This window comes from Equus caballus, chromosome 7 (assembly GCF_041296265.1).
Source record: "Equus caballus isolate H_3958 breed thoroughbred chromosome 7, TB-T2T, whole genome shotgun sequence".
In the NCBI taxonomy this organism is placed as follows: Eukaryota; Metazoa; Chordata; class Mammalia; order Perissodactyla; family Equidae; genus Equus; species Equus caballus.
Window position 1 is genome coordinate 56,633,975 of NC_091690.1, and position 27,011 is coordinate 56,660,985.

General features: G+C 41.4%; 1 protein-coding gene across 4 annotated transcripts in view; it reads right to left on the bottom strand.

Annotated features, from left to right (window-relative positions):
- The window catches only part of FAT3 (FAT atypical cadherin 3), a 617,178-nt gene that overhangs the window by 111,975 nt on the left and 478,192 nt on the right, over positions 1–27,011 (bottom strand). For 2 of the 4 annotated variants that reach the window (XM_070273207.1, XM_070273205.1), the window contains exons 5-8: positions 14,085–14,399; positions 11,262–11,472; positions 10,783–10,851; positions 2,184–2,323 (exon numbers count right to left, since the gene is read on the bottom strand). In XM_070273207.1, the coding sequence (XP_070129308.1) occupies positions 2,184–2,323; positions 10,783–10,851; positions 11,262–11,472; positions 14,085–14,399 (735 nt within the window). The remainder of the gene's footprint in view (positions 1–2,183; positions 2,324–10,782; positions 10,852–11,261; positions 11,473–14,084; positions 14,400–27,011) is intronic. The other 2 variants (XM_023645581.2, XM_023645579.2) reach the window with 1 other exon arrangement.

Genomic DNA, 27,011 nt, shown 5'->3' on the forward strand with positions numbered 1-27,011 from the left:
TACATTCAAAGTCTTGTAACATATGCTTCCATATTAATTTTCAAAAAGTGGGTGCGTATCAGTCATCTGGTTTTAAAACTCTGAATTGCTGTGACCTCAGGGATCTTTTACAGCTCCTAGCACATGGTATGAACTCAAGAAATATTTATGAAATAAATGCTGTTAAATGATTTCTCATCTGGTCCTAATGAAATCTGAAAATAAAAGTTTCATTGATAATTTTTTTCGGTTAACACAAATCAGTTGTGTGCTTTGAGGATCCAGTGTTCCTGCCACATAGGCCCTGTTGAATATGTAGTAACTACTATTCATTTCCCCATTCTGAAAATATTTAATGTGTATCTATAACATTCTGGGCACACTGAATTACCATTTAATTCAACTGTTATTAAAACCCTAGAGAAAAGTATGGAAATGAATACAGTTCCATGCTTTATTTGTATTTTATTCAAATATGTCTTGTGTTTTTAAGTGGTGCTAAAAAGTTGAGAATGGATATGCCAAGACATGGCTAATTTAAAAAGCCTAATTTAAATTCCAATTTAAAGTGAATGAGCACTAAAGTCTTAGCAATTCTGCAAGTGGGTTGTTTTGTATTAGTCTTTGGGGTTGCTTTTAGATTGCGTGATTCTCATAGGATCTCAACTCTGGGGGCCTTTCCAGTTGTCTGTCTTTTAGTCTTGAAAATACTCTGAAGCAGTATGGATTTCGGTAGGGTGACCATATAATTTATTGTCCTAACTGGGGCAATTTGGGGAGTGAATGGGATACTATTAATAATTATACCAGTGCAATAGGTGAAAATGGGATTCTCTCAGGCAAATGGGATCGTATGGGCCTTCTAGGAAATGACATGGGTTGAAGGATCGGGAGTTGTCACACACTGCCTGCCTGATCATACACACGTTACTTCCCCTTTCTGGATTTCGGTTTATTTGAATAAAAAGCAAAAGGGGTGTACTAAAACAAACCCTATTGTTTCCTTAAAATTTCGCCATTCTATGATTACAAACAGACTCAGAGGGAAGAGTCTCATATTTTTTGAACAGCTTCAAACTAAGAGGCAGCTGGGCAGATAAGCACATGAAATACCCTCTTTCCCCTTTTTAAAACAATATAGTTACAAAAGCTTACATCATATTTTAAATAAATCACACTTGCTTACTTCAGGGTTGGCAAAAATTTCATCTTCACTACCTCAACCATTGTGTTGAGAAGGATTCTGAGGATACATCTGGGCTCAGCCAAGGAAAAGGACCTTGATCAATTAGTGATGGCTTCTGGTCATGGGAATAGAAGATAGAAGCAGGGAGGATGGGAGGGGCTACAGGATGTGTGTGTGTGCCAGTCCTCTGCCATAACTGGCCTAAGATCTCTGGTGCTAAAATATAAAATAAAAAAATCTTCTCATATTTAGGGTAAATCTGCCTCATATTCATATCTAACACTGTGTTAGTCTTGCCCAGAGATTTTCTGCTCTTCCTTGCTCTCAATGTCTTTCATAAGCACTCAAGTAGCAGAGGGTAAGCAATGGTCTTCAACCCTGGCTGCATGTCAGAATCATGTAGGTTTTCTGTGAGTGGGGCCTGTGTCACAGTGGTTTTTAACACTCTCCCAAAGCCCCCACAACTAGGGGATTCTACTGTGCAGCCAGGATAAAGAACCTCTGGCATGGAGGCTGGATGGGAGTCAAGGCACCTAGATCTCAGTCCTTGTCCTTTATGAAGGCTGGGTGACCTTGGATATATTACTTAGCTTATCTTCATTTGTGAAATGAATTTGTACTCAGGTATTTTCTAGCTCTAACTTTCTGTGACTAAGAAATGAGGAGGCGAAGAATATCACGGTGTGTTAACTCAGACAATATAGATATCCTCCTCTTTGTAAATTCAAGGAAATCTGACTTTGTTGTCAAAGAGATAAATCTGCAGTAAATGATCAGGAAACAAATACATCTCACTATTCCCTGCAAGAACAATCACAATTTCTTCAAAGAGGCAGCTGAGTTATACAATAGAGTTGAGAGAAGCCTTTTGCTAGCTTGTTCTCTCAACTGATCTTTTCTAAACACTACAAATCCAGGGACATAATTTACTACTTCCAATAAATATTTTAGTTGCTTGCATCTCTGACTTTAGCAGACGTTTTCACATTCCCCACTATTTAGTAATGTGATGTCTTACCTGAGTGACAGCAACATTTGTTCCATCGGTGACTTCCACACTCATGTTATAGACGGACCTCTGCTCCGCATCCAAAGGTTTTGCAATGACAATAGTCCCAACACCCTTCTCTGCGTCAAAAGAGCTGTCAAAATTCCCCCCTGACGATTTCACAAAAACAACGTGAAGTTAGCATATCTGAGAAGTTATTACGTGTATTGAAGCATATAGCTTTAAAGGGAGCTCTTACACAGAAATATTTTTTGACAGGCATCCCTATGGCTCAATTTTGTACATTGTAAATGGGACCTCTTTATTTTTAATTTAATTCACATTTCAAAACACAGCCTCTACAACGCATAACAAATGTCACAAAAAAGGAATGTATTGCAACGAAAATCCTCAGCACTAACGTTAGATTACTGAAGCATAAACTGATTCCATAAAATATTTAGAAAGCTGAAGGCCCTCCAACCCCTTGTGACTTCTGTGCTAGGAATCTGTAGACCCTTTTGCTTTTCCAAAGTAGGTTAAATTTGAAGTAAATAAATAATCCAATTATTATTAACAAAAATGAGTATACACTCCTAAATCTATTCCTGGATTGATGGTAAACATTTGGTTGATAGAGTTCATATTCCCTCAATTAGATGTCAGAAATAAAACTGCCAATACTAGAAAATTGAAAAAAAGAAAAAAACCCTGAATTTCATATTAAAAATTCTACATCTGCAAATTGGGATATATAGAGAGAGAAATATTTTCTTTTGCTATCTTGACAGTGTGAATTATTTTTCTCCCCCAAAAGTAGAGAGTTTATGGGAGATTTACAAAATAAAATCTGAACAGAAGTAGAGGAAAATATCAGCTTATGTAACATCAGCTTATAAAACAATTAATATAAAAGTTCAGAAAACTTTACTTTTCCCCCTGAGACCAGGTATGATCCACGATGGTGAATAATGTGCTTAAGACAACACAGGCCTTGTTGAAATTACTATAGATGTTTCCATCTTTGTGAACCAAAGTGTGGTTTATGATCCTTCCCAAAATGAAAGATTCTTTTAAGAGGGAGGGAAGACAGTGGTATAAAAGCTGGAATGATTTTAATTAAACATCAGTATATGTCCAAAAGCTCTATTTATTTTAGTCTGAAATTCATGATGTCAACTAATTTTATTCTTGGACAGTAATTTTATTTAACTATGGAACACAGGGCAATGCAATTATTTAATTTCATATTTTAGAAAAGAAATCTTGGCTTCTCTTACATTCAATGTTTTTTTGCATTTTATTTTTCTGCTCAATCAGCAATACTATATACAATTTCTATGATATTACAATTATAAATGGGCAGATGAGTTAAAGCAGAGGAGAGTTTTACTTAAATTACTAGAATTTGATGTACGGTGACACAAAATAAATAATATGGTTTACTTAAAAAAAAAACCTGGTCATATATATTTCAAATACTTATTGCTTGCAGCTGTCATATACACTTAAGATAATTTAATTGCTGGAGAGAACATAATTGCCCTTGACATTTAATTAAAGTTATGGAGGTACGGGGTACCAGAGAATTGCTTGGAGATGATATATTTTTCAAAAATTTCATCTAAAAAGAGACTCATCTTCCAATTAATATCTTTAATTGATTTACTGAGGAGTGCTAAATGTTAACTCCAAAAAAAGTCTTTTGAAGAAGAGGATAAGGAGAAAAGGGAGGAAATCTGGGCTGACAGGGAACAAGCCTTAGGTCACCGTGTCTCTTTCAAAGGGAATGTTTCATGTTAATAACCACATAAAATAAAATGTAGGGCTGATTCAAGTGCTTGAAGACCCGTCCTAATGAGCAAGGAAAAATTACTTGGTATCAAGGGCTACATTCTGAAAAAACTGCCATGGAAACTTTCAAAGAAAGAACATGAAATCACCTAAGACCTGTGTAGAAGGAAAGACGAGAATGCAACTTCTCAAGTCGTATCTGGCGGCTACTAAATCATATTTTAAATCACACTTAAACTCCTCTTTAGAATGTGTTCCTAACCGAGGTGTTTACTTTCTTAAATCTGAGGATTGTCATTTTTTTGGTGGGGGTGGAAGGAGGGGAAGGACTCATCCTTCATGGTTAATTATTTTAGCAGGTGAAAATTTGCAGGTCAAGGCAAAATAGAAATTATGCAAATTATAAAACTTTGGTTGTTCCAGTTTAAAGATGAACAAAAACGAAATTTGGAGAACATGCAAGCAAAGATTTCTGGTTTTAGTTACTGTTTCAATATTGCCATCTTATACACTCTCCCTCACTTCCTGAGACTCCCATTTTCCTCGGGGCCCTATGCAGAAATACATAATCATTTCATGTGCTTAGTGGCATAACATTTACATATTTTACATATGGCATATAGATTGTGTGCTTTCTTATTAGTCATTTTTCATATCAAAAAACATTTTTGGCTACTGTTGTTATAATTTTTTGTGGTTCTCTCTTCCTACATGTGTGTGTGTATCTCTCTCATTCATTTTTACTGTTTCAAATATTCTAGACCAGGAACTTCTAAAATAGATAGACAAACAGAATGCAGATCAAGGAGTGCTTGGGAGAGCCTGTGAAGTGTCTCTCAGTCCATCGGTGTGGCTAGCAGCCTTGGATACTCACTTTGAGGGCATTTGGTCCTAGTTAAACCAATATTTCATGTAAAACAAGGTTTCCAGAATCTTCCCTGAGTTTTAAAATGAATTTCTGACAAGGGACACAGAATCTAGACCAGCAGTTCACCATCAACCCTCTCACAATTTAATAACCTACCACTTAAGCATCCCATTTCATAAACGACTCCATATCTCTCCCCCAGGGCTCATTTTTCAGGCTCCTTTTTAGCCTGAAAGGTGATTTCATTTCATAGGAAACCATGTCCAATTCATCTGGGGTGAGAATATCAAATGGAAGGAGTCCATTTTCCCTAGCAGCATTCCGTTTAAACAAGATGTGCTTCCTCAGAGCCAGTAACACAACATGCAAAGCCAGAGTATGTTGGTGCAGCAGCATTAGGCTAAACAGAAGGTGGGGAGGATGGAGGACACCGCCGAGCTGGGCTGAGTTTCAACAAAGTGGGAAATTAGAAAAGTCACAGCCTGAGCGTTGCTGCAGGGGTGTGCGGCAGAGATGGTTAAAAGCGAGGTTGTGAACAGCCCACATAACAGATAATTCATGTCAGGGACATTTCTCTGTGACCTTTTTCGGTCAAGCCCAGTGTGATAGTGTAAACACAGAGAAGAGGGGGTTGGATTTCTATTGGGTCCTAAAGTTAAACATAGCATGTTGGAATGTCCTAAAAAGTTTTAAAAATGGGACAAGAATGAAAATACTTTGCGCCAGCAGCTACTCCTGGAATGTACTGGGCAACAGAGTGTTGGGTCATGGTTTAGTCAAGTTTTTCTTTAAAGGGGGTACAAAAGCAACACCATCTCTCCATGAAGAGATCCAATGGTGAGTATTACAAAGCTTCCTCTTTCGAGAAGCTTCCAGGCCCCTCCCCTAGCATATGATTCCATTTCACTCTATGTGTAATTATGTAAATCCAACTAAAATCTAGTAGTAACCAATGGGGGAAGTGTTATGTGAGAAGCTTCCAAAACACTGAGCTGATGGATCTCAATGAATTAAGGGAGTCGTTCGCAAGCTATTCATTCACGTTCAGTATGCATATGTAACTTAAGGAAAAATGCTAAATACCAGTTACGGTTTGATTATGAATAAATTTCTGCCTTGGAATGAAGCAAGCAGAGTACAGGGCTGAAGAGGATATTAACATGGAAGGCAGGAGACGTGGGATGGAGCTCAGGAAACAGTGTCAAGAAGGAAAATACCTTCCAGAATCTGGTTTAAAATTCATTTTCTTAAAACAATTACTATACAAAGTGTTGTTTAGGCTTTTTATTATTTTCCTAAAGTCTCTTCAGATGTGCTCCTATGGAGTGTATCATTGCCATGGAGAAAAGAGAGGCCTGTTTGGAACCAAATTAGGAATGAAGTGCAATAGGAGAAATGAAGTGTTTGATGTCAAATGAATGACTTGAGCAACAGGCACTCTGATGGAAGAACAGCTGTATTAGAAATGGTACACAGGCACGGCCTCTCTCAGGAGGGATGGGTGAGAGCTTTGTGATAAAGAAATATGGCCACTTGGTTAGAGAAGACCCAGAGATGTCCAAGCTCTAGTGAGAGAACAGGGCTGCTGCTGGTGCTATCAAAGACTTTAACTTGCCTACTTGATCTAACCTTAATAGGGACGGCTCCGTTGAGGACCAGATTCAAGAAGGACAGGTGTAAGCTTATGAGACAAAAACAGTCAAGAACCCAACGTCTGCAAGAACCTATGACAAACTAAGGGCCAAGGTAGTCTTTACGTACCCGCAACACAGAAAGCTATTTCAGCTGAAGTTGGACCTATGTGCCACCTCGCACCACCAGAGAATTATTTTCAAACAACAGCCTTTCTCTTCTCCATATGTTGGGTGAGGCAAATAAACAAAGATATTTTAAGTGCTTACCATCTACAAGGAAAGCCATTTTTCTAGTCTAAGTCAGGTGAAGAGCTAGAAAATTGGGTAGCAGGATCCCCCATCAAACTGTGCATAAAGAGGAATTGTTTGACGTGTATAATAATGGTGGTCTTTACAATACAAATATTTGCTATTGGGATAAAGATAGGGGAACTGAACTGCGAACCAGATTGTGTGCACATTAGAGAGTATGTAAATCAAGGAGCTGCTGGGTTGAAACCGTAGTCTCCTGAGAAGTGGGAAGATACGTGGGAAAACCACAAAGAATTATGGGTTATTTTTGTTCCCTTCATTTTCTTTCCCTTTTAACACAGTGAAGGAACATGCTGTATGTTGGGCTGCTTAAACACAGAACAGCTGAACTTTATTGTGTTCCTTTTAATTACAGCTTCCTTAACTTGGTTAAAAATAAGGCTTCTGTTTCTGGAAGCTGAGGAGAGTCTAGCTACGTAACATCGTAAGCAGTGGTCTCTTTGGAGGCACAAGAAAGTGATGGGTAGGTCCTTGGTTTAGGGGTCCAGACTGAGTAACAAAATCTTGCTCACCACACAGTTTTTGAGAGTTCATATTATGGTGGGATGAAAAGAAATGCAGTTAAACAAGAATTAGGTAGATCTGGAAATATGGAAATGGAGAGACTAGACTCTCTGCTTACTCAGCGAGAATTTATTGTTACAGCACTTGTAAGCTGTAGGTGCTAGGACAGGATGTTGTATGCTCTGTAACCCTGAGTGTCTGTATAGGTTTCTGAATGCACTGAGTCTATAATGGAACCAAACCCTGACTCTCCGTGGAAGAGTCATAAGAGTATTTACCTAGGCAAGACCTACACTTAAACCTGAGGCCTCACTTCAGATCCATGACGACATTACCTACCTCGTGTCTATCCTCAGCATTCAGCTAGAGTACACTGCTAAGCTGCTTAAGCATTGGGAAGCATTATTCTTCCTCTTTTCCCTCTTTGTTAGCTTGGCCAGGGAAGATGCTTAGGTAAGGAGGAAGGGAAGAGAGAGAAGAGAGTTTTGATGTCCAAGGATAAACAAGCAAGAAATCATGAAAGTGAGAATGAAACATCTGAATATGATAAAGAAAACAATAGGTTTTTTTTGTTAGATGAGGAAGAGGATCTCAGACTACATTTGGCAACTCCTCCACCCTTTGAAACCCACAGGATTTTGAGTCACATCACTGGTATTTGCTTCAGCCTTTCCCCCACTCCGAGGCTTCTCTTAAGCTGACAATTTTTATTTTATTTTGGTGAGGAAGATTGGTGCTGTTGCCCGTCTTCCTCTGCTTTGTATCTGGGATGCCTCCACAGCATGGCTGATGAACAAAGCAGGTCTGTGCCCGGTATCTGAACCCATGAACCTGGGTCGCCAAAGTGAAGTGTGCTGAACTTTAACCACTCAGACACGGGGCCAGCCCCAACAATAGGTTTTTAGAGAAAGGGAAAGATGTCGTCAGCAGATTGGAAAAAAAAAATGACTTTGTTAGATCAGAAAGGATTTTCAAAAGGGGCTTTTGATAGAAGGGGGACCATAACGATACTGAAAACAACCAGCACCTGGGAAAAAGATTTTACTTTCATGGTGAAATAAACAGTTGGCATTTCAAGATGTTGTTGGCTGGATGTTCTGTTTGGGCATCTGGTTCAGTAAGCTGGATTTGTAGGAGAAGCTCAGCAAGATGTTGCCAGATCTACAGTGAAATTTCTGAGATGAAGCATCACAGACCAGAGGGACAACCCTGTAGGTCTTCATTAAGAGAACTACTTGGTGCATTAAAACCGAGAAGGTTCTATAGGAAGAGTACAGCATTCAGAAACAAAGACGGAAAAGCATGAAGCTATGTTTTTGATAATGATTCCTGGATATACATTTGGAGCAGCCTAAAGACACTCCTTCCAGGGAGGGCTCTCATCTGTAAACTGCCCCTCTCTCCTTGGACTAGGTCTCATTTTGTCAAAGATGCTATGGTTGCTATGGCTGGGAATATGACGGAAGGTCACACTGACTTTGGTCTCAGGAGGCATCAATAGGATTAAGGCATTGGCTGCCTGGGGCAACCTCCAGTGGTCACCATTGTTTATTCCACTCACCCAGGATAGAGAGCAACAGAAGCACTGGCAGGAGGAAGGGATGAGGAGACATGGGCCTTGACCTTAAGGGTTAAGAATGGAAATAGGATTAACACAAATGAAAATATACAACAGCACTGATAATGCTGACATGAAAAACATGCAAGCAAGTTTACATGCAGCACTACCAGGCACGCCTACCTACACACAATCATACACACACACGTGAAGGAATGCCGAGGAATTGCAAAAGTGACTTGGATAACTGGGGTCAGACGTCTGGTCAGAGTGAGCATCAGAGAAAGCTGTGCTTGTAGGATTTTTGAAGTGGGGTACAAGCAAGGGCATCCTGGGGTGGGTGGGGGTCATAGTGGGATGTGCTGCAGGTCAGGAGGTTACATGCATGGATCATGCAAGGCAGAGAAGAAGTGCTGTTGGGCTGTAGCGGTGCTTGCAAACTACAGTGTCAGGGAGGAGGGAGATAAACTGGTGGCTGATGGGAGGGTAACTCCTCCCACAGCTCAGGACAGCAGCCAGAGCCCTGTTGCCTATTGGGTTTCAAATGCACTCTCCTTTGGACTATTTAAAAGAAGTCACTAGTGCATATGCCCACGAAGACCTGGCACCAGGGACACGAGCTTAAACTGAGATGCATTTTCTATGACTCCGATTAACGGTGGTAGTGAAAGAATCAACAAAGGTGATAGCACAGACAACCGGATGATGCTTATGTCTGACCCTTTGTTTCATTGAGAAAGAAGAAGCTACATCAGATAATAGCTTAAAGAGCTGAAAATTCTGAGAAGATACAGAAGGAGAGCTATCTTTCACGGATTGGAAGAGGGTCTATTTCAAATGCATTAAGTGGAGATGAAGAAGGAGTTGAAAGCTTGGAATGAGGATGTCATGTACAGGAATGGTGTGATTAATGCCAGTTAAGTAAAACAAAGACGTTCTACTGTCATTCCACAAAATGAAATAGGTAGAAAACAAGCCCTTTCTTTTTGGGAGTTCAGAGGACCCTCTACTGAGGTTTGATTAGGGGCCATGGGGTGTTCTTTTTCTGTGCCTCATTAAAACAGATGTGGAATGTTCTAAATGCTTTCCCCAGATCCAGCCATTCCAGGGAAGAGAGGCAGATTCCTGCCCATCCTATCCAGGCAGTGACATGTGGAAGGAAATGATTCCCCCAGACCAGCTCTCTGGATTCCCTGCCTCCCACGGAGAACCGTGGGAAGTCAGCTCCAGCTCAACCCAGTGTCAGATCCGGGGCTGGCACACACTCTCCCCTCTCTCCTCTTAGCAAAAGCCCGTTTTGTTTCCTGATCCTCACACTTATTTCCTCTCCACCGCCTCTCCCTGCCAGTTTGTTGAGGGCAGGAGGGCTGTTTTGTCCTCTCCTTTTGCAGCCTGGTGTGCTTGCTTGCTTTCTTTCAAGGAATTTAAAGGTTGGCTCCCAAGGTCTATCCTGCACGCTTCCATCTGCTTTCTCTATTCAGCTCGTGCGGGAAGCTCTCACTGGCTATATATCTGGGTTCGATTTCCTGCCCTTCATTTTGTGGACAGCAGCCAGGGGACTCTTGCTAGTGGGGCTTTTTGCCTCTGAATGGCACCACTGCTGCAAAACAGGGGTATATTTGAATTTATTTTTCAATTGGAAAAGGCCCAGTTAAAGAAACCAACCGACAAAAAGATAAAAACAAAACAGAAAGCCCACATACCTCAAAAGCAAAGAAAAAAACTAAATTAAAACAACCCCCCGCCCCCAAATCCGAACCCCATCACACCTCGAACAAAGGAGTCACTGGATACCAGTAAGGCGAGAGCTGTTAGAGGCATGTATGAAATCTGTGGGCTGCACTTCAGCCTGTCACAGGCAGTTATGAAAGATGTAATTTAATTTGCTTAAAAAAAAAAAACCCGTAAAAGGCAGATTGGATAGCTGTATTTTAGCAAATGTGTTTGCACTAAGGGTACCTTCTGTTGAACAGTTCTGCCCACAAGCTGTCTGTAGAATACAGAACATCTCTCGAGCATGCTTGCCACCTTGAAGCAGGGCAGTCGGGAGCAGAAAAAAAAAGAACAGAATGCAGAAAAAAGGTGAAGAAAAAGAGAGAAATGAAGGACAGCAAGTCTAGTACCATCAATACATTTAGAAATGAGATTAGCCAAGTGTGACAATAGAATTTAAATGACACACAGAAAGACACTAAGATTGCGGTAAATAACATACTATGGAAAATCCAGCCAGAGAGCACTTTCTGCTCAGCTTAGCTACAGAGTCGGTACGAAAGCACAGGTCGATTATTCATTTTACTGGCTCTTTTGCATTCCAGCACTAGACATCTTTTAATCTTAGCACTAATCGTTAGTGTGGTTTTGGTGTTTTTTTGCTAGTTGCTCCAAACAGTCAATGATTACATTGCCCGATACTGCTCTGGAGGACTCAGACTTACCAACTATGTCAAACCACAGAGGAGTGTTAGCTGGCTGCACAGACACCACCCCCACAATCTCGGTGACTCTATCACTTTCCATGACTGTGAAGTTATAAAACGGCTCATCGAAGGTCAACGGTATAGGTGAAGGGGGTGGTTTCTTAATCCACTCAATGTGGAGGCGGGCTGTGGAGTATTTCTGTGGGCGCCCATTGTCCACCGCCTTTATCTACTCACACATGGAGAGAGCACAGAAAGATGTCTTAGAGCTTGAATCCTCGTGGAAGTTTAGATCTGTCACTCACATGTCGTTGGGCTGAGAGTCCATCCTCATCACAGTGTCAGCAAGAGGAAGAAGAGAGTGGAGATCTGGGAGCATGGGCTTGGGAATTGCAGGGAAACGACTTAGTCACGCAGGGGCCCCACACCACATTCGCCAGAAGGTGATTTGAACAACCGCCAACCTTACAGATGTGGAAAACTTGAAAAACAAATGTTGCAGTTACAATTTTTAGTGTTTTATGGTCATGAATGATAGTTACATGAGTAGAAATAGCCAATTTGACTCCTTATACCTCTGGTGGTGATGCTTGAAAGGGAATAAAGTGCATTGTAAATCCTTACTTAAGTGTGAATGATGTGTGTGTGTGTGTGTGTGTGTGTGAGAGAGAGAGAGAGAGAGAGAGAGAGAGGTCGTGTTTTGCAGCTCCTGGCTTCTCCTTTATTCTGGAGAAGCACTCCATTCACACAGAATCACAGAGGGTGATGGGAGTAAGTGTGGGAAAGGCAGCAGCCTTGCTCTAACCACCCCAGAGGCCCTTCAGTTAGGCCAGGTCTGAAGGGGTGAGGAGAGCTCTCTTGGTGGAAGCATGGGCTCCTAGAGGCAGCAGGGTGGGGAGGAGAGTGCTAATGTCTCTTCTCTGTGGTCTGATATAAGGGCTGAGGAAAGCATGTCTCCTCACTCGGCTAGCAGGGTGAACTGCTAGGGTGTCCTGTACCTAAATGCGGGGATCAAGTCCAACAAGCAGAAACAACAAGCAGAAACAAACAGGAGATAAATCAAAATTTAAAAAAAGGATTTTTAACTATTATATTAAAAATAACATTTATAGGTGCATGGCTAACAGTTAAAGCCTTTTTTTTTTAAAGATTTTGTTTTTTCCTTTTTCTCCCCAAAGCCCCCGGGTACATAGTTGTGTATTCTTCGTTGTGGGTCCTTCTAGTTGTGACATGTGGGACGCTGCCTCAGCGTGGTCTGATGAGCAGTGCCATGTCCGCGCCCAGGATTCGAACCAACGAAACACTGGGCCGCCTGCAGCGGAGCACGCGAACTTAACCACTCGGCCACGGGGCCAGCCCCAACAGTTAAAGCCTTTTAAGACAGTGACAACTCATAGAACCCTAATGCTATGTGTTCATAGATGGTCACTTTGCCCCAGAAAATTCCTGTGAGATGAAGGACCCTTAAAGATAGATGTCTTAGGTCAGGTTTCCTAGGAGCAGAGCTTAAGATGGGGATTTGAGTACAAATGATTTCGGTTGGCGGGTGGGGTGGGGAAGTGTTCTCAAGAGAAAGGGAGTGAAGAAAGCAGGATAGATAGGGGAAGATGCTAAGCAAGGATGTGGTCTCAGCTGCAGTCTAACCTCAGCCTGATCCCATGGGGAGCTCTGAATTATTAATTGCACCACAGAATTGGATCTACCTGGAGGCAAGAGGGTTGGACTTCTATAACTGGTGTCAGTCAGTCATTGGCTGTGAGCTGCTGGGTTGGACTGGGAGTGTAGAATCTCTTGGGCCAAGAAGTTCAGCCAAGGACAAGTCTCTGGAGAAGGGGGCAGCTACGAGCTTTTAGCAGTTGAGGGTTAGTGGCACCAGCCTGCTACAGGGGATCTGGTGGGGCACCAACAGTATCCACTATAATCTATCCAGTCCTCAAAGATTCCCATTGGTAAGTCTCTATAATAGCACATAATACATCAGAGTTTCTAATGGTAGAAATGGGGCTAGTTTTTTACTATCCTCCTTTCTCAGGCCACTGTTCTGGATATGTTACTGAGCAGGGAAAGGAACCCAAGTCCAGCCTATAGGAGTGAAGAGATAAATCAAGGGACTGAGACCATCATTTAAAATAATAAAAGACTGACTGTATACAACAGAGAATGCTGAGGACTAAGAGAAGGATGGCAGATGGCTCCAACTATTGACATTTGTTGGGAGCTCAAAAGTGCCCATCACTTGTAAGGATGACCAGTCCCCTTTCTGGCATAGGTGTTACATATCTAAAGTGGTTGGGGGTCGGGGGAGCACCATATACAACTCCCTTAGATATGGGGGTTTAAGTCTTTATTTGAAATGGTGCCCATGTTTATTTTCATTTTTAATTATATAACAATGAAAAATCAGTTACTTTTTACTTGAGATTTTTTTCTTTTTACGGAATAAACATAGCTGTGATTTGTGTCTCGCAATTTACACAGCTCAATTCATGTTCTATCCCATTGTCAAGAATTACAAAAGTTGTTTTCTTTGGGAAGTCTTGAGGACACATGTAGTGATATGTTCAGTTTACATCTGTGCTCAGTACCTTGAAAGGATTGAGGGCCACAGGAAGTGTGGTGAGTTTGTGATGGAGCAGGCTGTGGACTGGGAATGGGGGAGTGTGCTGATAGGACGCAACCAAAGGAAACAGTCTCGTTATTTAAGAATATCATTGAAACAGAAAGCAGCCTTCCACAGCTCTATGGCTGCCCTTTTTACTCTAAAGATTTATGGCTCAAAGGAACATACACAAGAATAGCCCCGTCCCCTGTTAATGTTATTGAGGTTCAGAAAAATCTTACCGTTAGAATGTCATAACTCCCTGCTGTAAATTGCTTTCGGGAAGAAACCATGCCAGTTTTAGGGTCAATAAAGAACTTTCCATCATCATTTCCATCCACGATACTGTAGGAGATTTCTGCGTTGGGGCCCTCATCTCTATCAAACGCAAAAGCTCTGTAAATGGGCTCTCCCCTCTTCTTCCGGTCACGTTCCGGCAGCTTGATCTGGTAGACCTTCTCTGGGAACTGGGGCTTGTTGTCATTTTCATCCAGAACCTGAACCACCACCCAAATGGTTGACTGTTTTGGAGAGGAACCACCATCTGTCACGGTCACCTGAGTTTTGAAAGAGAAATCATTTTACAATGAAAAGGCAGAAAAACTTTCTCACCACTCCTCCCCCTGCCTGCTCCACAAAACGTCTATTTTGTGCCTTATGACATCTCAACTTTTCTAATTCCTGTAGTTCACGTCAAATGCATAACTTTTCATAGTCTATCCATCAAAGCAGGGGAATGCCCTAAATCCAGGAATGGAAATCATCGGTGAAAAGGTGGGAAGGAGGTAAGGCTCCTGTCGTGGTGTGGAATTGAGAGGGAGAAGAAATAGGACTGACTTTACAAAATGTGCCAGCTTTTATAGACTTATGGACCCAAAATATGCCCCCCATCAGACACAAAAAACAGTATAACCACTATTATATGTTAACCCATAGGTGTTTCTTCCAATCCCTGGGCAATGCTATCACCATGCAGATTCTTTCAGTACTAATTTTTTCTTTCTTTTCCATCTTCATGGAAAACTTGTGATTTTTACATTGTCACTGAACAAAAGGAAACTGTGATATACACTTCACAATTTTGATGGCTGGCTGTAAGTGCATTTGACAGTTCAAATATGTTTTTAAGTCACAGAGTAATTTTCTTTCCTCTCTGAGAAATGGGAGGGGTTTGGACACCCCCTCCCATATCTCTGAGATACTATTTTAATGTGTGTCTATGAAAACTGAGAGAGAGGAGAGAAATGAAGAGCGTGAATATAAAGAATTTGCATGGCAGATATAAAAAGTCTTTGAGTCTTAGTGTGAATATTCTTCTTGGTCAAAATGATGACCATCGCTATCATATTAATATTTAAAGTGCGGATGCCATGACAGTTCATAAAGCACTCCTCCATGTATGATCTCATTCACTTTCCAAAATGTGCTTTTTAGTAAGTGCAGCAGGTTTATTCATTCCTACTTTACAGATGAGAAGATGAAGGTTCAGAGGTTCATTGATACAAAGAGCTAAAGTCAGGCATTGAACTGTTGGTGATACTTAATATTCTGTTTACCCACAAAACCTGGAGGAACCTCTATTTAACCCTTAAATCATTACCCGGAATAAGACAGCTTATCACCTCAAAATATGTATTTGGAGGCTGCAAGGAACATAAAGATGCTTTCAGCATCAATAGGAGAAAACCAACAGTGAATTAAGGCCCCTAGTCATCCAGTTTTTCACCCAATAAAGCAACCTGACAGGAATAACAGAAATAAAAGGCCAAAAATGTGGAAAATCAAATTAAAGGCTTTTTGCAAAATGGAACTGCAATCTAGTTTAGTTTCTGTTACAAGTTGCCTAGGAGGATGGCTTTAATTGAGTAAGATAAATTTTCATAGGAAGTTCTTGCTTTCTTTGAAAAATCAATCAAGTTTCCTTCCAAGGTTATTTTCCCAATTGGTTTGTTATGTTTCACAAAAGAAACACGTCAGGGCCAATATGTACCAAGGTTGGATTTTGACTCGAGCTAATTCCCGGATATGCTGAGTTCTGAAGAGGCACGTTCTGCTGCTGCAGCCGAACTAAAATGTTACACTCCCAGGTGAGCTGTGTTGATTTCTTGGCCGCTCAACTCCTCTGTCTCTCTTTTCTGCTTGAACAGCCTCTTTCCAAATCCAGACAACTCTCATTGTCTTCATGCCCAAAATCACCTCCTCATTGCTTGTCAGTGAATGCCCGGCGGTGGGCTCCACGATGGAGCTCTGGTGCTGCTTCAGGGCCAAGTGGCTTCCAGAGAAGGGAAAGACCCTCTTGGCTGTGGTTCACCACTCATTCAAGAATCTTGCTGCTGTAAACACGCTTTCTTTTGGAGTAGACCTGGATTTACAAACCCACTTCATGAGGTGTCTGCTTACAGGCAGGGAAGGGTGGCAGCTGCCCAGGCTCATGAAGCAAGTGTGCTATGGGGAACGAGGTCATCTATGTCACCACCTCACCTCAAGCACCCAGGTCTCTTGCTCACTCAGGCCACACAGACATCCTTCAGGTCCTTAAACACACTCTCTTGCTTCTCAGGGCTTTTGTAACTGCTGTCCTCACTCCCTGGAGTACTCACCCCACCCCTTTCCCTGGATCTTGCGTACACATTCTTCAGGTCCAGCTGAAATGTCATTTCCTCGGGGATGCCTTATCTGACCTCTCAGATCAAGTGCCATGTTCCACTTTATCACCCTCCTGAATTATATACTCTTAAATTACCCTGTACTTTTCTTTTGTGGCACTTACTATTGTGTAAATTAATTAAATACAGGATTCTCCACCTAGGCTGATACACTGCATAAGGATAATAACAGACTTTGCCTGTTTTGTTCACTGCTCTCACCCCTGCGTCAAATCACACAGATAGAACATGCTTATTTAGTGAATTAGACTCTAATTCACGGCCTACAATTGGACAATCTCTTTAGTCAAAGTATGACCTGGGAACCAGGTGAAGAAAGGGTTCCTGAGGATCTAGTTGACAACTAACATAGTCTGTCCAGTGTTTTTCAGTCAAAGAGAAACTATGTGCTCTGTTTTGCAGAAATTGATGTCCCTGTTTTGCAGATGTTGCTGTTTTACAGAGAAACTCACACATTTGCGGAAAGACTCCTGCAAATTGTTCCAGCACCAAATGGCCTGAAGTTACCTTAACTTATTAGCATCTTAAATTCTTCTCCTCTGGGAGGGTCCAAACAGATCATGCAATGTATGTAACAAAATGTTTACCTGCTATGCATGCGCCCTAAAAAGAACACAGTTGTTACAAATAAACATTAATCGTCTGCTCTCTTGTGGATAAATTCTCCACTGGCAGTGACCTCTGGAAAACACTGCTTTGGGAGATATTCCCAGTGTTCTCCATTGCTGTGCAAGCAATAAACCTCTTCTTCACTTACTTCTGCCTTTGCTGTGCTTTTTGGCTCCACACTCACCAAGAGACAAGCTCATTGAGTTTGGTTACAAAAGCAGTCTCAGCTTGTAAAACCTTTGTAGATCATTCAAGGCCCTTTACAACATCGCCCCCAACTGCTTTTCCTGCCTTTTTGCACATAACTCCTCCATCTCCTTACCCAGGGCTTCAACTACCACCTTGATGCTGATAATTCCCCAACGTGTACTCTTGTGCCTAAGCCTCATTCCCCACCTCCAAACCAACATGTTCAATTAATTACTAGGCATCTGCTCTCTGGATCTCTCACATGCACCTCAACACCTCAAAAGTCACAGACTGAAATCATTACCTTCAAGCCTCCTCCTTTTCCTCTTTTCGTGGTCACAATGAATGACATCTCCATCTACTCAGACACTGGTCTGCACCAGTATCCTGGGATCCATCTAGAGTCTCTGCTCTCTCTATCCACATTCAACCAAACTTGGAAGTCAGCAGGTATCTCTCATGTTCACTTCCTCTGAAACACTGCCCTAGGACAGGCCTCGTTTCTATCTTGCTTGCACTGTCAGAGCAACCTCCTGGTCTCCCTGCCGCTAGCATTTGCCTTTGTGGTAAAGTCTTATTTCTTCCTTAAAAATCTGATCATGTCACTGACCTGCATAATGCCCTTCAGGGGCTCCTTGAGGACAAGGATCTGGGCTGGCCTTGATTATCACCATGCACTATCTGCCCTTTTTCTGCCCTCTATACCCAGTTACACCATGAACCTGGAGGTCCTGAGTATGCCATGTTAATACACCTCCACTTCATTGCACGGCTGTTTCTCTCCATGGAATGTCTTTTCTTGGGAATACACCTGACTCACTCTAGAAGCTTCAATTCAAATACTCCTTCTTCTGCAAAGCCATTTGTGCCTCCTGCAGATTGATGTAGGCTCCCTCAGCATGTTCCTACTCCACTGTGTGCATAGCTCCAGGACACTAATTATCATTCTGCATTTTTAAATGTCTCTTTGCTTGCTGGTCTCCACTCAGTCCTTCCAGACCATGGGCAACCTGAGGTCAGGGACTGTCTTTTATTCATTGCCATGTTTTGGCACCTAGTATAGCTCTAACTGCCAGATAAATGTTTTTGAATGAAATTAACAATGAATTTACCCAAAACTTTTCTCTTGATAATAAATGGAGAGAGCATTCAGACACTGAAGGGTCTCTGTTTCTTCATCTATAAGAAGTGAAGAGATTGATAACGTATGATTTCCCAAGTGTTTCTTGCTCTATGATCCTATGAATGAGGGTCAGGTAGACGTGGACACAATTTCAACCATGCACTCCATGGTTCATACCCACCTTATATCATTGAGCACACTATCAATCTCATGATTACTAATAATGATTTCTAGCCATTTCCAAAACTGTGCTGGCCATTGTGGACACTTATTCACAATCAACTAAAACGATCTATTCATGTGTTTGGCTCCTTCAGTACATTGTGAGCTACTCAAAGGAAGGGACCTTATCTTTTTCATCTCTTTCCATTGAACCTAGTGTACTCTCAATAAATGTTTACTGAACTGAACTACATTGTTGCTAACCTCAAAGTCTTAATTTCCATTATTATTTCTCTAGACCCGTTCATGTTTCCAGCTGTGTTTGTACCTGGAATACTAATCATTGATGGTTCCAACAGATTCCCATATTTCATGCTGCCCTTGCCCTCAGCTCATCACATGGAATTAGCCTATATGGAAGGAGTAGCAGCCCCGGAGATCAAAGTAAAACTAACTGAGATAAATACATCATCTCTTCCCCTGCATCATTTTTCACTAATGATGCAAGGAATTAGACATTGTTTAAAAACTATCCACGTGTCCTCATGCTCTGCCACAACCTGACAAGAGAATACCAAGCCTCCTAACCTAGATTTTCTGCTCTCATTGTCAAGCAATAATCAGTGGTTTGGCAATTAATCAAAAGCCTGAAAGGTTAATTTCATTAGGTGCTTACAGCACCTAACAAAAGGAACCACAAATAATTCAGTCCCACTGAAAGGACAGTATAGCCCATTTATATGCCCTTGTGGTCTGTGACTACCAGGCAGAGCCAGAGGCAATCAACATGGCCCAGTGGATTATGATGACAAAATTACAAAGAGGAACATTTTTTAAAGACTATCCCTGGAAGATGCAAGAGTTTTATAGGAGCAAAAATGGATGGACATTGGGGCTGGCCCAGTGGCGCAGCGGTTAAGTGTGCACGTTCCGCTTTGGCCGCCTGGGGTTTGCCAGTTCAGAGCCCAGGTGCGGACATGGCACCGCTCATCAAGCCATGCTGTGGCAGGCATCCCACATATAAAGTAGAGGAAGATGGGCATGGATGTTAGCTGAGGGCCAGTCTTCCTCAGAAAAAGAGGATTGGCAGATGTTAGCTCAGGGCTGAGCTTCCTCAAAAAAAAAAAAAAAAGGATGGACATTGAGAATTCTAGAGTTATGGCAGCTGGTGGAAGGCCATACTTCTCACTCATTGAAATTGCCTGATGTATTTATTTTTGTTGTCTCTCTCCCTCCAGTAGAATATAAGTACTCTGCAAGCTGCCCGAGGGCTGAGACCTTGTGTCTCATCCACTGCCTTGTTGTCAGTGATTACACGAATGTCTGAGAATATACTGAACATTTCTAAGATGGAGTTCAATTCTGGAATTCTCCTCAACCATCAATTCATCATAAATGGGTATTTCCAGGCTAGTATATTTAAAGCTGTAAACATCTCTTCAGGGATTATGTATCTCCCTCCCTTGCTTTATATTTGTCCTTACCAATTTATCATTATCTTGATATACTATATATTTCATTCATATGCTTATTTCATGTCTGTCTCTATTAGAATATGAGCTTCATAAAGCATGAATTTCCATCTCTTTTGTTCACAGATGTACCTTAACATCTACAACAGGAGATGTAGTAAGCATTCAATAAGTATTTGTTAAATGAATGAAATATTCATCCAATGCTTTTCAGTTATAAAACTCTTTTTGAGGAAATTTGGGAGAGAAACCAACCAATCAACAAAAAGACATGGATTCCTACTAAATTCACTGCTCCCCCATGCCCCAAATCGTCTATAATGTTCTGGACCTATAATCATCTGACCTCAGTTTAGATATTTTTCTTTTCTTTTTTTTTTTTTTTTGAGGAAGATTAGCCCTGAGCTAAAATCTGCCACCAATCCTCCTCTTTTTTGCTGAGGAAGACTGGCCCTGAGCTAACATCCATGCCCATCTTCCTCTACTTTATATGTGGGATGCCTGCCACAGCATAGCTTGACAAGCAGTATGTAGGCCTGCACCCAGGATCCGAACTGGTGAACCCTGGGTTGCCGAAGCAGAACATGCGAACTTAACTGCTGCGCCACTAGGCTGCCCCTAGATATTTTCAATAAGAAGAATTCAATGCCTTATGAAGCAGCCCATTTGTTTGATGAGTTCAGTTTTCACAAAGCTCTTCTTAATACTCAATCTGAGTCTACCCGGCTATGCATAGCATACACTGCCTGTAGCCCCCCATAGACTACTTTTACTCTTTGTAACTCTAAGGAAAAAATCAAATTCCTCTTCCACATTGTCCCAGTTATTCACTGCTGTATAATCCAAAACTAGGTGGCTTAAAATAACCACAATCTTTTATTGTGTCTCCTGGTTCCAGGGGTTGAATGGGCAATTCTTTCTTGTGGTCTCTTGTAAAATCACAGTCAGGGCCTGTCAACATGGGGCATGGCTGTTGGTTGATGGTGGCTGCCACTGTCTGGGACCTCAGCTGGGGCTGAGGCCAATGGCCCTAATACCTACAAGTGACCTCTTCATGTGGCCTGTGCTTCCTCACATGATGGTGGCAGGGTTCTAAGAGTAAAAGTCTGAAAGAACCGAAAGTGGCATGTGCCAATTTCTTAAGGTCTGCCCCCAGAAATTGGCACAGCATCACTTGATCCATATTCTATTGGCCAACAGTCCCTGAGTCTAGATTCAAGGAGAAGGGTCATAAACCCCAACTCTAGGTGAGAGGATGGTTAAGTAATTTGGGGGGTTATATTTTAAAACAGACATACTCATAAAATCCTTAAGGATATTTGAGAATCCTCACCCCAGATTGAAAAACTCTAATTCATATAATCATCTCTCATACATAATGGATTGCTATTCATTATACTGGTCACCTCTTTCAGAAGTTTTCCTACATACCAGCTTCCTTCTTAAAATATGATGGCCAGAACAAAACAACAGCATATCAAACTTACTCAGACCTCTGCAAACTACCTCTGTTGTCTTAGAGACAATCTTATGCCTATTTATTTACTCCATGACTATGTGTATTTTGGGCGGCAGCTCTGTCACACAGCTCTGTGATATGCATGAATTAAATCACTTAGGTCTTTTTCCCATGAAAAGCAATAAACGATAAGTGTGTGGTTTCCTTTTGGAGGCCTAAGTGCAAGATTTTACATTTGTCTCTATTAAATTTCATCTTATTGGAGATCTTGGCTCCCTACTCTAGGCTGTGGAGATAATCATAATGATAACAGGTAACAGTTATCAAAAGCTTGCGATGCATCAAGGACTCACTGTGAGAGACACAGCCTATGACCCTTTAATTCCTTTAATTGTTGAAACAATCTCCTGAGGTAGGTACTATTATTACACCTATCTGATAGATTAAAAAAACTGTATTTAAGAACTTGTTCAAGGTCACATACTCAAAAATGGCAGAGCCATGTTTTAATCCTGGAAGTTTGGTTCTGAACAGGGATCATCAACTACAGCCCGTGGGCCAAATCTGGCCACCTGTTTTTGTAAATACAGTTATGCGCTGCATCGTCTTTGTCAATGATGGACTGCTGTCAATGATGGACATCTTTGTCAATGATGTCAGTGATGGAAGGATATAGTGGTGGCCCCTTAGGATTAGTACCATACAACTTAGCTGTGTTGTAGGCTATACCATCTAGGATTGTGTAACTATTGTAGAAAGCAAGAAACCATTCTAGGTTCTTCTGGCTAGTCTAAGAAATAAGTTGACATAAGACAGATTAACAGAAGAAAAAACAAACAAAAGTTTAATAACATGTATGCATGGGAGAAACCCAGGAAAACTGAGTAACCTGCCAAAATGGCTGAAACCCTCACCTTAAATATCATCCTCAGTTAAAGACAAAAGAAGATGTTGGGGGTGGGGAGAGTCAGGAACTTAAATGGAAGGAAGGCAATTCACAGGGAGGTGAAAAGGAGCAAACTTTCAGAAAACAAGTGTTTGTTTGGCCACACAGAAACAGAACAACACAGAAGGGGGCGCAACAAACAAACCTTTCTAGGTTCCTCTCTGTCTAACACCGAGTTCACGTTTTGCTATGGTGACAGCTCACTTCCTGAGACAGGTTTTTTAACATGAATTCTTTTAGGCAGTTAAGGGGGAGGTAACAAGAAAAACTTTCTGAGTCTTTTGTTTCTTAAAAATAATCAGCCTAAAATAATCCTCATGTTAAAGAGACAGACTTTGGGGTGGCAAATTTTGTTCCCCTTCAGTACACTCTACGATGTTCACACAACAATGAAATTGCCTAATGTTGCGTTTCTCAGAATGTATCCCTGTCGTTAAGTGACACATGACTGTAAAGTTTTATTGGGACACAGCCACATCCAATCATATTATCTACGAACCTATTATCTATGGCTGCTTTCCTGCTCTAAAGGCATAGTTGAGTAGTTGAAGCAGAGATTGTATGGGTTGCAAAGCCTAAAATATTTATTATTTGGTCCTTTACAGAAAAAATTTGCTGACCTCTGGTCTAAACAATTATGTTCTGTGCCCTCTTTTGTTATATCATTTATTGCATGCCTGCTTTGCTCAGTCCTCTGCATGATAATTTACAGGGTCACAATTTTTCACAGGAACTCTGTAGGCATTGCCATTTCTATTACACAGCTGGAGACAATGAGGCTCAAAAGCTAAGTAACTTTTGCAAGGCCACTCAACCAGCAAGTGACAAAATGCGGGTTTGTACCCAAGTCAGTTTGGCTTAACAGCTCATGCTCCTTTCCCTACCCTGTGCAGCCTGTGTAGAAGCATCTGTTAACCATCTGTTTAAAATTCCCTCCCCAAGTGTGGCTTTGGATCAACATCAAGCTTGTTGCTACGCTCCCTGAATCAAGCTTTTCCCTCCTTTGATAACTGGGACCATCTTTGACTGTCTCCAGTCTTTTGGCACCTTCCTGTTCTCAGTGGCTTAAAAACTGCCACCAGGTCGTGGGTCTGCAATGACCCAGCTGCAACTTCTTTCAGCTCTCCAAAACTTGAGACCCAAACTTATTTAGTGCTGTTACACTTTCTCCTACTGTTTTGTTACACTTCTACATCTTCAGCTCCCCCTCATAAAAGTTGCTTTATCTTCTTTCTTCCTGATAATGGAGGTGGGAGGAGGGGCTGGGTGGTCCCAGTTTCTGTTCTCTTATTTATTAGGCACTTAGTGTTTCCTCTGTGCAGCCACTCTTCTAAGTGCTTAACAGATATTAACCTGTTTATTTGTCCTACATCAGTCCCAGGGAGAAGGTGGGATGATTATCCCCATACTACAGATTAGAAACAGGCACAGAAAGCTGAAGTTAAGTGGATTCAACCTGGTCTAGGGTCTGTGCCCCTAACTACCACCCCACATCGCCTCTCATCTAACACTTGCTCCAACTAGTGAATGTGGCCACGTTCTCCTTCCTCTGAACACAGTTCGAACATGCCTCAGCACCATAGTTTTAGCAAGGATGGGAAGTATATGGCATGTGGGCTGTGCTACTCCATTCTGCCAGCCGTATCCTGAGGCCACAGTAGACACCAACAGTTTACTCTTCACACTGCAGGTGGGATGTGGTCTCAGCCCATCCAAGATGGAGTTCTCCAGAGCTCTGTGCCAATCCATCTGCCAATGTCTAGGCTGAACATTCCTCGATCTAGATGTCACACCCCAAATACTAAGTATCTTTGCAGTCATACTTGGCTGTCGTGTACCTTCTCCCTATCCTGGCACTGCCCCTTCTTCTTCCCAAGTACTTTGTGCCCTTATTCTGAGTCTCCTGATTGCTATGAGCTAATTTTAGTCCCTGATACTCTTCTAAAGCAGAAGACAAAGCTCAAAAGAGATTTATTTTTCCTTCCGCCTCATTATCAAAAGTCTCAGGGCCCAACTAGTACATTTCACGCAAGGAAGAAATTTAAAGATAAAGCCATTTAAACTAAGGCAAAGCTTCCAACCACATGCAACAAGTAGGTTTCAGATATGCTACAGAATTGATCCTCCAATCCTTTTGGGTAGGTGAGTGTGACTTCACATAGCTGGACCCCAGGACTAGTCACCTCTGGCTTGGGTTAGCTTTTCTCTTTACCTAAAGGTATTATACAAATATTATCATCTTCTATGTGCACCTTAATGGGAAAAAGATTAGGAAGCCCTGTAATAAATTACTAATGATATAAGTACGTTACCCTTCTTTTGGATCTGATTGCATTTTTAAACAGTATGCCTAGAGAGGTCACTGGATCCAAAGGACACACTCTCTATGGGCAGGACTTTAGATACTATGACTGTTTGAAATTAATTCTGGTGAGGTTGCCTACCTATTTTCATTTTTTCTTACAAGACCAGTTGTTGGAAGCACAGCTTTCACCACTTATGTGTGCTTGGGTGTCTCCACTTTTAGTCACCTCATAGGTAGGCATACAAATGAAGGACCCACTGTTGAGTATTTTCTTACCCCTCTCATGTTCTCATATGTACCAAAGAACCCAAGAGTAAAAGGAAACTGCCTTCTTTACTTCTCTTATACTGAGGAAAGCACAGAGTCACTAGACATTAAGAGAACTCAAGAGTAAGTAGGAGGTTAGACATCATTCTGGTTCAACCTACTCATTTCACAGATGAGGAAACAGGTCTAGACAGATGAGCCTCTTAGCCCAACATCATATTATTAGCAATAACCTCAATCTTTCCAAGACGTTGGTTCCACAATTCCAAGCTGCCCTTTGAGCTTCAAATGAGGCCTGTATTCATAAATTCTCATCTGTGTGATTTCAACATTGCAGAGGTTTTAATTTAGATACTTTTCAGAATGTTAAACTCTTAAAAAACAAAAAAAAGAAGAAATGTGTTTAGAGTAGATGTTATGTTTACTTTTTATCTTCAAAATGTTTAACAAATATTCAACACTTAATCCTCCCAAGATAACAGAGAGGTTGAAAACAGCTTCATCTCCTTCTCACGAGTAGAGAAACAGAGAAATGGCCTTCTCCAAGAATACTCAGGAGTTGATTCCAAGGCAGGGGCTGGAATTCAGATATGTCTACCTATGGGCTCAGACTACTGCATTGTTGGGAAGACAAGTGTTTCCTGCCATTTCTGGAAAGAAAACTATATGCAAACAGTAAATTAAAGGGTAGGTCTCTAAGGAGGAACAACTCTTGAAGATAAACTTTCAGAAAGGTGAAATCATTGAACTAAAACTTACGTGCACTATCACCTATATTTTCCATGGAGGAAAAGAAATAAAAAACCATCCTTCAACCATCTGCCCTTGGTTTTATTACATGTGATTTCTCTTATTTGATCATAGCTTGCCATTAAAAAATCAAGTGGAGATGGTAGGTGTTCCGGTCATTTACCATCCTGCCTTCCCCATCCTGTGTTGATAACTATTAGGTCCAATTGATGGGGCATATTGTCTGGATGGTGGAATATTCATGTTACTGCTATTTCCAGTTTCAGTAAGTCAGATATTTCAGGAGACGTGTACCTAATAGGTTGAATAAATTAACAGTATGATTTATTTCATAAGGGAAAGACAACATCTGAAATAAGAAAAAGACAGAAATGAGAAATGCAAGAAAAGAATAGAAGGAAGGAAAGGAGAAAGGGTTGAGAGGAAGGAAAAGGAAAGGAGGAAGAAAAGACTAAAGTATGGAGTGAGGTAGGGAAGAAAAGAAAGTGAGGGAGGAAACAAGAAAGGCAGGAAGGTAGGTAACCTTTTGGGAAGAGGTGAATCTGGAAGGAATGGAGCAATTTTCTGAAGAGAATGGGGTGTATTACCTTCTGTACAGAGAAAGCCATTTACAAAGGGATGGAAACAAGAAAATTGTTTCACTACATGCTAGAATTGCCAATCTTTGGGGACAAGCTTAGAAAAATCTGAGGAGAGTTTGCTCTGAACTATCTTTCAGAAAGTTTGCTTCTCCTAAAAGGTTGTTTTGAAAAGGCACAAACCAGAGGTGCTCCATGATCCATGGAACTGTGGAACCCAGATCTTAAGGATCACTAAATCACACCATTCATTTTTGCGATTTTTCTCTTTGCTCAAAGATGCCGCATTACTGGGGAGCTGAGGACAAAATCTGTTCACAATCCACCCAGAGACCCCTTCTGAGCACCTCTGGTCTGTCTTTTGCAGGGTGTTGATTCCTGCAAGTCTGTGAGCCACTCCAGGGCCTAGTACAGCACAAGTGCCTAGTTGGTCCTCCCTGAATATTTGCTGGTTGGATGCATATGAGAACCTTGCATTTCAGGACAATGAAGGCATCTTTTCTTTGCCATGTTTAGACCCAGCAACTGCTAAATGGCAGCTTTTTTAGAAAGATCCTTGACCAATCCACTTTGGCAGCGGCTGCAAAGATTACAGCTTTGTCCAAATCTCTTCTTTGCACTTCAGGAAATAAAGTATTTCCCA